General features: G+C 35.2%; 1 protein-coding gene across 1 annotated transcript in view; it reads left to right on the forward strand.

Annotated features, from left to right (window-relative positions):
- Nucleotides 1–5,730: 5,730 nt before the first annotated feature.
- The window catches only part of CD226 (CD226 molecule), a 31,081-nt gene continuing 22,248 nt past the window's right edge, over nt 5,731–14,563 (forward strand). Inside the window, exons 1-2 of the mRNA XM_026079292.1 lie at nt 5,731–5,824; nt 6,137–6,469. Coding sequence (XP_025935077.1) covers nt 5,779–5,824; nt 6,137–6,469 — 379 coding nt within the window. The 5' untranslated portion in view covers nt 5,731–5,778. The remainder of the gene's footprint in view (nt 5,825–6,136; nt 6,470–14,563) is intronic.

Raw genomic sequence — 14,563 nt, forward strand, 5'->3', positions numbered from 1 at the left:
ATGCTGTCTTCTGCGTTATTATCAGATGAAAATGCAAGGTCAAAACAAATTATCAGCAAAATGGGAAATCCAATAGTTGCTTCCTATTCTACAACTAGAGGAAGAGTTTAGAAAATATTTTTAAAGGATATTTTTGATACCTTGTTGTGCTAATCAGTGGCATATATTTTACAGTCAATAGAAAAGGTTTAGCTAGATAGAAAATGCCTTGTGATAGCCTCTATTGTTAAGTAATCACTTAATTAAAATATAAAGAAAATTCTTATCTAAAATAAATTATCTGTTTATTTTCCCAGGATTTATTGTTGAAATTTTCCTCTTTTTTTAAAGTAGATCAGCTTGTCTTTTTGAATCATCTTAAGAATTATCTTAAATTCACTTTTTTGTCATATTTTCCACTTTTGTTTTCTTTAAATGGACAGAAGTATTTGGCTGTTTTAGGAATTTCCCCTTCACACATGCAGACATGCAAACTTTACTAAAGTTCAGCAAGTTGTCACAGGCAAACTCTCTTGCTATGAACACATCAAAGGAACAGTAGTTACACAGTGAATTTAAAAAATATCACAGACCTTCTTATTTCCTACCAACACCCTTTTCGCTTGATAGTTTGTGACACAAGTGCTTCTAGTTCTACATTTGTTCAGCAGTGGTGTTTCTTCCACTTCCTTAATCACACATTTATGCTACTATTATATCTCATCATTAGCTCATTCTATCACTAAACATAGTTCAGATGTCATTGATTAGTTATGATTAATTTCCCTGAAAAACCTGAGAAACTACCATTCCCGCATCTCAACATTTAGTGTCATCTAGCCTTCATGTTATAGCTGTTGTTTTATCACCAATAGTCTTCAGCTTCCTGACCCATTTAGGTGCTCAGTGTTATGGCAGAATGAGAATCTAGTTTGTAGTCCAGGTCCAAAAATGTAAATTAATAATTTTCCAGTGCCACAAAGGTAAAAATATAGTCCTTTATGCACATATTCTCTTGCAAAGATAGATAATTTTGTGTTGAAGCATTTTATTACAGATACTATACTTTATATAGTGTTGCCTCTCTGAGGCTATTATGTTTAATAATAAAGAATTATTGAGCGCTTGACTATGTAGATTGTATTTTCTTTCCTTTTCTATATTTGGGAAAGCCTTTTACATTCAACTTTTTTCTCTCTAAATCATCTTTGCCAAGATATCTCTAAAATGTGATTGTTTTTAATTCACAGCTTTCTCCTTTCTCTTTGGAAGAATACCTGGTGTTAACTAAACTTGTCCTCTGAGGTTAATGAATACATACTAAAGATACCTATCTATTATGCTACTGAATCAGGCATGCTTGTGCATTAATCCAATCCTGGGATTTATTGATTGAGTTAGATTAGATGCAGAATAGGAAAAAGCAAATTGAATTATTGTGCCTTTAGCCTGCTGTACCACTCGGCCATCCTGTTTAAGGAAAAATAGAACGGTGAACAGAAAAGGAGGTAATTTCCTTAATCGTAGTAGGCTAGCAACAGGAGGCCCATCATCCATAAAGAAATAGGGAATTATATGTTTCGTAATTGAACTGCCTTTCCAGTTTGGTTAACCTGGCTTCCGGGGGAAGACCTAAGCACAGGGGAGGCTCAGACTCAGCTCAAAGACTACAAAACCCTCCCTCCGCTCACCTCATTTGCTTCCTTATCTTCACTGAAGCATCACTGAAACTATCCAGACACTGAAACCTATCCAGATCGTTTGCAGAGGTGAAGGTATAGAAGTGGTACCTGGAGTTGTCTCCCTTTTTAGCTACCACCTGCTTCACTATACTGCCACAGTCAAGGCCTTTTTTCTGGCAGCAGCGGCAGTCTGCAAGTATATTTGCCTCTCTTTCTCCACTATTGCTACAGGCCTATCTATATATGTTAAATCTTAAATATTAATAAATCATTAGAAAGGATATTAACATATGGTGCTGGCCCTATATATATGTCTTACTCTTCACACTTGTTTAGCAATTTCCATTAAAAAGACTCATTATAGAGATCGTTTTGACATACTTTGAAACAGCTGTGCTCATTATAAATTATCTGTGTATTGGAGTTTGGGAAATTAATGCACCAGGAAGTGAAATGACTCATCCAGGATCAAGGAAAAAGTATGTTCAAGTCAATATTAAAATCCAAGTTGTAGCTCTCCACTATGTTCACTGCACAGTCATCTTTCTCTTCATCTTTCTTTCTAGCTTTTCTTTTAAACCACGTCCTACAGTTAAACATTCAGCTGGAGAATTCCACCATGCTGTTTTCATGTTCAAAAATGTAATTGGCATTTAGCTAACAGTTAGCTAAATACAGCTTGAATGTCTTCAGGATCAACTCCTTCTTTTGCTTTGAGCTTCAAAGAATAGAGAGAAGGTGGATTCCCAGGAAAGAAGAGCAAGGATGGTGGGCAGAGAACAAGAGAGGGAGAGCCTTAACGCGATGGGGTGAGCATGAATTGTGTTGCTGCTATGGGCGTTTCTTCCAGAGTAGATCAGAGATATGTGAATTTTCCAGCTTTTTGGTCCTGGGGAGTGCAGGGAGGATCAGAGGAAAGGAGATTACGGCAGGAGGCTAGAAGGGAGCAGGCTGCAAGATGGACCTGCCCTTCTGCTACCTGCGCTGATACTTGTGCTACCTAGGACAGCAGGGTAGAGATGGTCTGTGTTTCTGCTTTTCTAGCTATACTATTTTAAGTTACATTTTATACATGTGAAAACACGGTACTGGAAGTGTGTGCCTGCTCCCAAATTACATCTGTAGAGTCAGCTTTTACAGAGCCTGCAGTTTTCTAATTTGTGCTGGCTGTGTTGCCCAGGCATCCAGAGGGGACTTTTATTTCAGTCTTTACAGGGTGACCCAGTAACATTCCCATTACAGGCTGCTTCTTTTAGCAGACAAGGCAAAGGACCCTGTTTTGGGAATTAGATGACCAGGAATCCCTGGCATGACTTTTATAGTAATTGTGCCTGTTCCACTACAAATAAATGTCTTTAGACAACACATTATATCAATGGTACTTAGTCACCATGTGGGGCTGGACCTTAATATTCTTCTGTTTTTCTTTTAATGCCAGATGGAGAGAAATGAGCATGAAATTCAGACCAATAAAATAGTAATTTATATATAAACAGATGAGTGAGGAATAATTTTCATTCAAGGGAATTTGTCTTCATTTAGGAGACTTCCTGAATACTTTATCTCAGTTTCAATTAAGGAAAACAGATGTGTAGGAAGTTTGATTTGTAATAATAATAAAAAAAGTTATTAACATACATTTATCTTTTTCTTTCCATTTTAGATTTTGTGAAATACCACAGATCTGCGCACTACAATATACACGTGTAACATGACATAAAGAATAATATTTCAAGCTAGAGAGGTACTTTGACTTTTTGTCACCTCACTTACAACTACAGTTTGAGAACAGCTAGCCACTGAGATTATTAAAGATTTAAATGTGAGAACTTACAGACCCTGCATAGCTGGTTCAAAAGCCACAAGGCATCTCACAAGGCTATACAGCATCCAGGGACCAGACCTCTTTGCTTCACAAAATCCCTTCTTCTCCAATACAAAATCTGTAGTTTAGTTTCTGAAGCTTCCCATTTCCTGCTTTTCTTAACAGTAATACCTCTATTTCCTGAGACAAGCTAAATAGAAAGTAATCTTTTGATCTGTTTGCAAAAGATAACTCTGTAATACTAGTAAAACCACACTGAGTCTTCAACTCAATTCTTTTCTATTTAAAGTTTTACACCCAGCATCAGATGGGCCACTGGCTATCTAGGAATATTTTGAAAATCCAGATTTTAGTCTGGCCTAGGAAAACTTTAATTACTTAATTATTAGCAGGTCCTAGTCTTAGAAAATATGAAGTTGCTTAAATGAAGTAGGCTGAGTTATTAGCTTTTGTTACTCCTCAAAGTTTGCGCTGTTGTGAAGTTCCAGTATTTAAGGAAATGCTCAGAATATAGAAGTAATTGAAATGGAAACAATACACAAATGGAGAGACTGTGAAGACAAGGTCATTAGAAAATTTTATGAGGAGTCATCTTTGTCAAACATGGATCTTTTGGAAGGCTGAGCTCAATTTTCTCGGAAAAGATTTCACTTACCCTATTTTTCTGTTTCTAAGGAGCTTTTGATCTGTAGCCTACCTGTTGAATTAAAGACTAGAACTTTGTCACAAACAAAAAACTAAACATTTCCTATTATGAGGAGGAATAGATTGCATAGAACAATTGCATTTACTTAATGAGTCTACAGGTCTCAGACATTAAAAAACAGGAAATCACCCTTTAAAAAATAAAAACCATGACAAAGAAAAACAGACTTTACTGCCTTTTCACGCTGAATCTCAGGTCTCCTCCCTTCCTAGGATAGGCCATCCAGAAAAAGAAAAATAAAAGACTTGAATCTTCAGTGAAGCTTATTCTAGATAACAAGAATACAGGAATCATATGAGCTTAAGAGATCAAGCAAGGTAATCTTTACTATTTTATTTTGTCTAAATTTTAATCAGCACATTATTAATATATGTTTATAAATACATTGCCTTTTATTGTTTCCTGAGAGTAAATGCAGGCTATCATTCAGGTAGTTAAAAATTGAGCATAGTCTTGAGTTAAAAACTGGTATAGAGCACAATTTTTCTATGACTTCATTGTTAAATCAATAGATCTGTATTTATTGACAAGGTAGAGTAGAAATAAGTGCAACAACAACAATGGAGAGTTACAGTTTGAAGAAGGAAGTGGCAAAATGGAGTTTCTACAGACATTCAAAGAGTTGTATTTTCCTAAAACATGTCTGGTTTAATACAGGTAAATACATATAAATTTTGTTTTCCAGACATGTCTTTGCTTTATGGGAAGATTCTCAAACAGAACTAATGTTAAGTCTGGCTCAAGCTGTTATAATGTATCACTCACCTAAAATATTTATTTCTGTGGTCAGCTTCAGTTCAAATTGCATCTGTTTATTCATGTGATAATTTTAACCTGCTGATTCAAGCTTAATTTTGGTATCAAAACAATCATTACATTTTTTTCAGTTTTAAACAGCTCCATAAAACCGTAGTATAGCCTGCTCAAGTGCAAAAATGCTTGCAGTTGTTTTGAGAAAAAAACATAGAACTGTGAGAATGTATTTTATTCTGACAGACTTCAACATGGGTCACCAATACTGAGAATTCTTAAACAAGAATTTTCAAGTTGCATAATTACAATCCCAAAATACTATCTCATAACATGTTATCACCAATAAAGTCTCAGACCTTAAGACTTTACTTTCTACAACTAGTCACAAAATTATAACCTCTAACAGATGGGAACTGTCTCATCTTCTTTTCCAAATTTCATACTCCCTGAATAAGAGATAAATGCTGAATTGCAATGGCAGAAAAATGGAGAAATTCTATTGATTTTTGGATGTATGCCATAGAAGGATTTTATTTACTTGTGCTGAGAAAATCAAAGGTCCCTGCTTCATCAGTTTTTATAATATTCATACATATTCCTAGAGATTCATTGATAATGGAAATTTTTCTCTCAAGTCAATTTGATTAGCATTTAGTGTCTCTTTGATGCAGCTGCACCAAGATCTCAAACTTGGTGTTTATAGAATGTGAAAGTAAAAAGCGTATGATATCTTTCATGTTTCAAAGGTAAAAGCTTCCGGCGAGCAAGCCTCCCAGTGCACAGAGACTGCATAAAATCCTGTCTCACAATAATTGAGTTTGGCCTTCTTGGAGATGGACCATGTAACTTTTCTTGTTGTTGCTCTCCAGCTTTATGGAAGTAAGATTTATTATTCCTAGCTTATGCTTAGCCTTATTCCTAGCTAACATACTTTCATTTTTTTTCTTACATCGTGAAAGATATGATCACAATTCACGAGGGTTACTGTAAGGTTTAGGCAGATTTTAAGTGTTCAGTCATGCTCAAAAGTTAAAAGTAATGATAACACCTAGGGTTCTTTTTTTAGTGCACCTTTTATTCAGACTTTTCAGCATTTTGCTTGTAGTGCTTCCAAAGTTATTTCTGAGTTTTGCTATTATTTCAAAGTTTAATGACATTAATTCTGAGACTAATCTTATGTATATGTTTTAGCGAATGTGGAAGGAAAGTTTGTGGATTCAACTGTAAAGCTTACAGAGAAGATGAAACTGGATTGCGTATATCCAAAGAGAGCCATGATAATCCAGACATCCTGGGTGAAAAGTAATTTAACTCATAAAGAAAATATAGCTGTCGTGCATCCAATCTATGGCATACATATTGAAGACAATTACAAAGGAAGGATTCATTTTCAAAATGATTTCAGTGAAGACAATTCCTTATACTTCATCAAGAGCACTTTGGAAGATGTTGGTCTTTACTTTTGCTCCATTCAAACTTATCCAGATGGAATCTGGGAAAAGGTAATACAAATTGTTCAGCCAGGTAAGTGAATCTTTCATTCTTCTATAAATTTATGGTATATGTAAAACAGAAATGCATGCTAGTTTAGGGAGTATTTGACAATATAAATTTTATTTTCAGTTATATAACTTATGGAAATGGAGTAATTTGGAGGTAAGTGCTAGCGTGACAGAAAAGAATTATAGTAGTCTGGCAGAAGGTCATTTTAGGAGAAGTAGCAAGTAAGGGAGTGAACTGGAGGAGCCATCCAGCCATACCAGCAGCAATGTGTTACATGGCAGTCTTTGGGTACTAACGGTCAGTGATATTTCTGTTGGAACAAGCTTCTCATAGCGTTTCAACCTGTTACAGGAGCTCCCCCAGAGTATGAATAAACCGTGTATCTACACTTGAGGGTATCATATTTTTTCATTATGGTCAATGGTGAGGGAATTCCCAGCTCATTTCTAAGGCTCAAACTAGGATTGTTTTTCCTAGAAGCTTTCTCTTCTTGCCTTTTTGACAACAGTATAACCATTTAGGACTGATGTGGCAACAAAAGGGAGGCAATTAGGGAAGTTTAAATGAAGAAAAAGACCTTTTCTTTAAAGGGCACTACTAAATGATTGAAAGGGACGGGAAAAAAAGAAAAAAATCAGTTATGTCCATGTACTTTCAGTGCAGCTACCCCTGTGCTTTCCAGTGCCTTTGTAACTACCCAGCCACTCATCCAGTTTGAGTCTTCCCTACTCTATAAGTAAAAAAAGGAGAAAGAACCCTTTTCTAGTATTTTCCATGCCTATTCAGTATTGGTCAATTGACTTGTGCAAAGGACTAGGCTCCCCTGGTGGGAGCTAACTATAATCACTATTGTCTGGGGTTAATCTGAAGTGATGCAAGAAGCAAGTTATTCAGTGGGATATCGTCCTTCTCCACTTACAGACTTCAGCACAGTGTAAACCAAACACAAAGTGGATCTGTTATCAGAGGTATTTTTTGAATGATACTGTGGGATTCAGGATTTTCAGTATATAGTATTTTTCTCTTGGTTTGAGCACTTTAAAACACAAACCTGAAACAACAACAAATCTCAACAACAACAACAGTCACAACGTTTCAAGTATGTCTCCTTAATCAAGCCACAGAGGGTGATAACAATGTTGTATAGAAATTAATCCTTTTCTTTTCCATTTAAAGAATCAAGATTTCTGAGAACAGGAACTATCCTGTTCAGCATCCCTGTAGTTGCATATAAACATGATCTTTATATCCACTGATCTCAAGAGAATAAAGTTTATTACCAGTGAAGATAAAATATTACAACTTCATTCTGTAATTCAAATTAAATATGTTATTAAAAACAGAGCTTGAAGAAGGTATTTATTAATACAGTGGTTATAGTAGAACAGTATCAGTCTTTATCTAATTTTGCTAGCACATTCATCACTATCAAATATTTTAAACTCCCTGGATTAAATCTTGCCTTGATTAAATCAACAGTAAACTTTAAATTCACTTCCATGCAAGCAGTATTTCAGCTTGCTGCCATCAATGGATACATAATTTTTCTTCTTTATCTTTCAATCTGTAAAATTAGGACACTGATGTTTATCTTTAAAGTTTTGTATTCTGCACCAAAGAAAGAGCTTTGAGAAAGCTAAGTATTGGCCTAATACTGGGATAGGGGTCTTGTTCTGTAGGATGAATATCCACTATTCAGGAGTTGAGGTTCCTGGAAAATGAAGTGCTTTTTAAGGAATTTGACATTCTCTGGTGTACAGAAATCTGAACAATGTAATTTTTGAATTGCATTTTTTTTCAATTAAGATTTAGAATTTATTGATTCTTAATACACATTACTTTTCCAAAAGCATTAGTTTACCTGCACAGCCCCAGATAAACAAACAACTGACTGCAAAATCCATTTCTTCTATTTGCAACAACTGGTCAAGAAACTTGTAAGAGACGGAAATCTATATTTTTAGGGAATTTCATAATGTCTAGTGCTTACAGACTCACACATATGAGCAAGCTTAGGTGCTGAATCTGCAGTCGTTATAGCTCTGTTGCAGTGGTGTTGTAGTGAAAAAGAGTTTTTGGACTGCAGACACTCTACTTCTCTGCAAATAGACATTATTTACCATTTGCTTAGATTCATTTTTTAAAGTTTCCCTATGTGCTCTGGGTGGCATCGAGTTTTAGATTATATGTTTTCAATCATCAGCAGTATTTCCTGATTAAGTCTCTGCTTCTGTGAAGAATGTGCTTTCATTGGGCCTAAACTCTCTTTTTTGGATAAAGAAAGAAATAGTGGGAAAAGGATAGAGCACTGGTAGCCCCTGAACAGCAGTAGTTTGCAGTGACACTGCCTTTAAATTGATACAACTTTGTTTGTGGACACTTACAGCATTTAAGCTTGCTCTGGTAAATTAGCACTGATGAGGTTAGGTTGATAGTATTAAGGTTTTTATGTCAATCAGAACTGATTAAATCTGTTCAAAGCCTGGTTTATAATTTAACTAGTGTGGTCTGTGCATTGAGACATTTCGGGATTTATCTGTAAAGTTGGGATCAGTTACTGTGGGATTTATAGATGTTTCCACACTAGGCAGGATGTATACCATGGATGAATTTGCAGCACAGACCTCAATGAAAGCTAGCAACAGAATATGGACCCAGAATATCTGACTGGCTTTCAGAATTTGCATGGATACTGTTAGACTATTAGTCATGACAGTGATTGTTAACTAGATTAAAGTGTAAGGTGATATGCTTCTCATATGGCAGTCACATCTGTTGGCAGTTATATAAACTTGGATGAAATATGTTGGGTTAGTACTTGCTGGTTTGCAAAATAATGAGTGCTTCTGCACTCAAACAGTTCAAAGTTGCTGTAGTGCATCACTACTGGTAAACAACAGAGGTCATGGGACTGATTCTCCTTTCCCACATGCTTTGTGTAAATTTTAAAACTTTGAACTAAGTGTATACAAAGTGGGTAAAATTGATATGTTTCTGATCTGGGAACATTTTTCATCTGTGTAATAGAAAGCATCAAGTGCTAATGCTTAATGAGTAAATATGACAAGTAGTGTCTGTCAAATTAATGTCAACAGACCCAGTAATTCAGAAGTGTTAATGAGACCCTGATGCTTTACAACATTAAGCAGTTAAAAGAGTTTTTAAACAAAACACAGAAAAAAGAAAGCAGTCAAATACTGAAAGGAAATAGGCATGCCTTTTTTATTATTATTTCAATAACACACCTATGTCTTTCCCTTTAGCTAAAGGTGCTTTTATAACAAAAAGTCCTCCATTGTTACAGTCTTTCATATGTGATTAAAGATGTTATTAAATGAATAAAAGATTCCCCAGAGACTGCCATTGTATGAGAGCTGGCAAAATAATACTGGAGAAACTCCATTTAGAGCTCTGCTCCTGGCTTATTCTCTGGCCACAGAACACCAGGTCACCCCACCGTGGTCTGTGTGGGGAGAATTACATTCATTTTTAACCAGGGACAAAATTAAAAAATGGGAAAAGATTAATCTTAATCCTGGGCAAGGAACAGCTGTGTTGTCATAGGGATCTGGGATCCCAGGAGATAGAGGAGATTATAGCTCTCATCATAGAGATCTTTTCTCAGTGCACTATCCTTGTTGCATTACTGGCAGATGAAAGACACTAGAAGTGGTGATAAATCACCACTTAGATCAAATTTTTGACATTGTTATTGTATTGATTGATTTTTTTACTAGATGTGATCTCAGTTCAGTCCTAGGGCTGTATCAGGAGATACAATAAAAATGTTTTGTTCTTTTTGTTTTAAATTTTTAAGTTTTCTTGAGAAGTCTGTGTAACAGATGAGAAAGAATTCTCCCAGACTGCACAATATTATCCATGCTTTCTTTATTGACAGTTACTGAAACATATAGGCAGAAAAGCAATAATATTAGGGATTTTTTATTGGAAACTTCACATGTTTACCTACAGGATATTTTTATAGGTGGATTCAGTACTGAAATTCTGTAACATAATTGTGAAGAACTTCAGTATATTCTGCCACCATTACCCGTGAATATATTGGCAAAGAGTATTCTAGTTATCCCTCAGGAAGGTGTTTGCCAGCTGTGTGAATGTGTTGCTTTTTTCTCGTGGAGTGAACATACATCCAGCAGTTTTCAGAACTGTTCAGTGTTATTTTTCCCTTAATCTTCCTTCATTTTTGAGCCATAAACACTCCATGCACTAAAGAAACAAAACCCTCACCTACAGAGAAAACTCCTTTAAATTTTTGGATAAGATATTTTAAAGATTGTGTAGGAATGGTCAGTAGTTGTAATATCTCACTTTTCTTAGGGAACAGTTTAAGGACAATCTGGAGTTCCTTATACGCAGTGCTTAGACATGTATGTCTGAAGACTGGTTTTGAAAGCAGTATAAAACATGAGGAGCAGAGAGTAAAGTCACTACTAATGGAAGAAGCATTAGGGTAGGAAACATCATGCAGGAGCTGTTGGACATCAAAAAGATGTTAATTCCTATGCTCGCTGCCCAGAAGGGAAAGCATTTGAAGCTGCAGTTTGTTGTAATTGTACTTTTAGATAAAAGAACATTCAGGGAACAGTGTACATGGTTAGTCCATCGGGGAGGTGTGCTTAGCAATGCATGTTTAACTGTGGTCTCAGGTGGCCACTCGAAACAGCACAGTACTTGCCTGGGAAAGAAAAAAAAAAAGTGTTGTCAGTTATGTACCTAACTATAAGAAAGAGGCAACAAGAATTCTGCAATATTTCTTTAAAAAATATATTTTAAAGCATAAACCTTTACAAAGAAATGTATATAGGAAAATTCTCCAATTTCTAGCACTTTAGAATGAATACTAGGGTGATGGGTTTTATTTCCAAAGGAACTGAAGGACGTATTGGCAAAATCCCTTCTTTCTTCTTACAGTAACCCCCTTTTTTTTTTCCTGTTTTGTCCAGACTTTTACTTACCTATGGCCACTGAGGGCTTAGCTCCATCTGTTTTTTCAGTCGTTGGTCCTTTGCCAGACATGTCTTCAGTCCTTTGGTTCTTCTTTCTTCAATTCATTCATCACTACAAAAACATACATCTATGAAGGGATTTTTTTAAAGTTTTCATAAAGTATCAATTCACAGAAAAAGAGTTTAAGAAATAATTCTGGCCTCTTCCATCATTTATTCAGCAGAAAAGAAGGTGTTGTCCTGTCACTGTCATGGATGCCTGCCTTTAAGTTCTTGATTTTTTTCTGTTCTTTTTCAGCCATTATTGACTCCATGGAATATTGTTATGTAGATATATAAATACAAAAGGTTAAGAGGAGATCAATGTTGTTTGGTTCAAATCTGTGATTTCCATAAATTTCTGTAAATCAGGATCTTAAGACTTCAACAAATCTGAAGGGTATTTATGTCCAGTTCTCATCCTAACAAAATAAAATACTGATAGTTTCCATTTAAAATGTCCTTCAGGTACAATACTCCCTTGAACTTAATGAGTTTATTTCAGGCTTCCTATACAGTGAGAACTTAAAACTTTTTTTTCCTACTGCACTTTCATATTGATGATGTTTGTTGAAGAGACATGAACAACCACTACTACCTGGTTATAGCTCTGTACCATCATTTCCCATAGTGATAATCTTGCCCTTTTCTTTTTTGCACTTATTAAAGTATGAGACATTTCTTTGACAATTGGAGTTCAGTGCAATAGTTTTCACATTATCAGCCCCCTGTATCGATGCTTCCTACACAACCACAAACTATCCTCTGATTCATTCTGCCTTGAGAAATAGTGATAGGTGCATCAAGCTCCAAACCACTCCACATGGTTTTCACATTCTCCCAGGCCACTTTGACTTATTAATAGGTTAGTCCTACAGGTACCATTGCCTTGAAATGTAACAATTCGTGTGTATTTAAGTTTCCACATATGTATATAATTAGAATATTGGCTATTTTTAGGCTAATAGAAGCAGAGATGATTGAGTGTAGGCAAAAACTCTTAGAAGCAAAGTAAATCAACCTGTGAAGAGCTTTGTGGCACAGAATTAGATCTGTTAAGGTTGGCTTAGCAATTTTAAGACACATGACATTCAAATTTACAGTGTAGATATAATTTGAAAAATAGAATATAATAAACATCACAAGAGAGATCAAAACCTGATATTGTTCTATATACTATGCCTTTGCTACATATTTAGATAGAAGGTCAAAAGTCTTCAGCAAGGAAAATGCTATGTGCTATACAGAGCAATGTCTTTTGTTTATTTACAGAAAGAGGAGAAGTAGTTAAAATTAACTGGAATGTTTTTGTTCTGTGTTTGCTTACTTACCTTTAAAAATTGTTGAATTTTAACATGACTTTTTGGTATATTTTGAATCTTACATTTATTTTCTCCATAGTTTTCTTTCAGTTAGATGGTAAAATAAATAAATAAATAAATAAATCCTTAGTTTAACTTAAAATTTCCCAGTCTATGCTCTGGATGAAATGGGAAATATTCTTTCGTCATTTATAGTGACTTTTATATCTTGTAATACGAATTACAATAATTGTTATTATTATTGTTCTTTGTTTTCATACTATTGTATGTTTTGTTTTGTTTTTTAATTCATAGCTAAAATTGATTTTCTGTTAGTCAGTGAGGATGGACCATTTGCTCAGGAGATATTTTTTGCTATCAACTCTGAATGAAAATGGAAGTTCATTAACAGAGTATTTAAATACCAGATGTACTATGAGGTACTTTCATATTTTAAATAGAGTGATCAGCTTATCCTGTGATAGCAGAGACAGAGCTTTTCTATTCTTAATTAGCGTGATGATATCCATGCCACTCAGCACTTCCTTCTATATTACTGTTCTTCTGCCTGCCAAAAGCAGTACGTTGCATAGATTTTTTTCAAGTCCCTATTCACCTGAAATAGCTTACTTTCTATTTATCTCTGTCCCAATTCAGAATGTGATTCATAGGTCTACAGTGAAAAACTATCAGCCCTTTAAAGCACATGGAAGCAAGAGCTAATCCTGAGGGATTGTCATTCTTTAGCTTAGACTGAGCTTCCCAGAGCAAGAACTATTTTTGCATCTTTATACAGTGTCAACCACATTGTCAGCACCTAATTAGAAAGGAGGAGGATGTAGCCAAGTAAAACTGCCTTCTTCATACCTCTGCTGTGGTTACTGACCTGCTAAGTACTGCTTTTCTTTCTTTTTATCTTCTGTGATGAGCTAAGGATTGGATGCCCCTTCAGTATAAAGGACCAGGGGAAAAGAAAACTGTTGGGAGCAGAGTAGACATCTCCTCTTCTCTTGCGAAGGAAAGCTTAGATCAAAAGGAATTATAGAATTGTGAAAAATTCAGGTAGAAAGAGACATTGTAAATTCATCTCATCCATCTCTGTGGTCTGATGCAGGATAAGCATATCTGAATCACCCCTGTTTCCCATGTTGGAAAATATATGCACGATATTCTTACACAGTCATCTTAGTGCTTAACTAGCCTTGCAATAAGAATCTTTTCTATTATATCTAACCCAAACATCTCTTGTTTAAAACTGAGCTTATTTATTGTAGTCCTTTCCTTTTACTCACAGTAAGGCTCTCATGATACCAGCATTCAGACATCTTTTCTGTACTAATCAAACCCAGTTCTTTTAAATTTTTTCTTTGGTCATGATTCTAAATTTCATCTTGTTCTCTTCGGAATTCTCTCCAGTTTGTATATATCCTTAGTAAAATATGATACCTAGAACAAAACACCATGCTCCATCTAAGGCCTAGCTGTTGCTTTGTCTTATATAAGTTCTCTGTTCATATACCTGAGAAAATCAGTCTTTTGGAAACAGTATCACACTGTTGACATTGTTCAGCTAACAATCAATTATAACATTCAGACCCTTTTATTCATCGCTATTTTTTGACATTTATTTTTTAATTTTCTTCTCTTTACTTCTTACCATTTTAGATGTCTGATTAGTTACTAAGAATAATGATGCTATTATGTACTCTTGGTTACAGTGTTTGCATCAGAATGTACTATGTTAAGGAAGAAAAAAAAGATCACATTTAGTGTCCACAAAGACTGCTGCATTTTTGCTGTGATGAGAT

This window comes from Apteryx rowi, unplaced genomic scaffold, assembly GCF_003343035.1.
Source record: "Apteryx rowi isolate R43461 unplaced genomic scaffold, aptRow1 scaffold_499, whole genome shotgun sequence".
Lineage (NCBI taxonomy): Eukaryota > Metazoa > Chordata > Aves > Apterygiformes > Apterygidae > Apteryx > Apteryx rowi.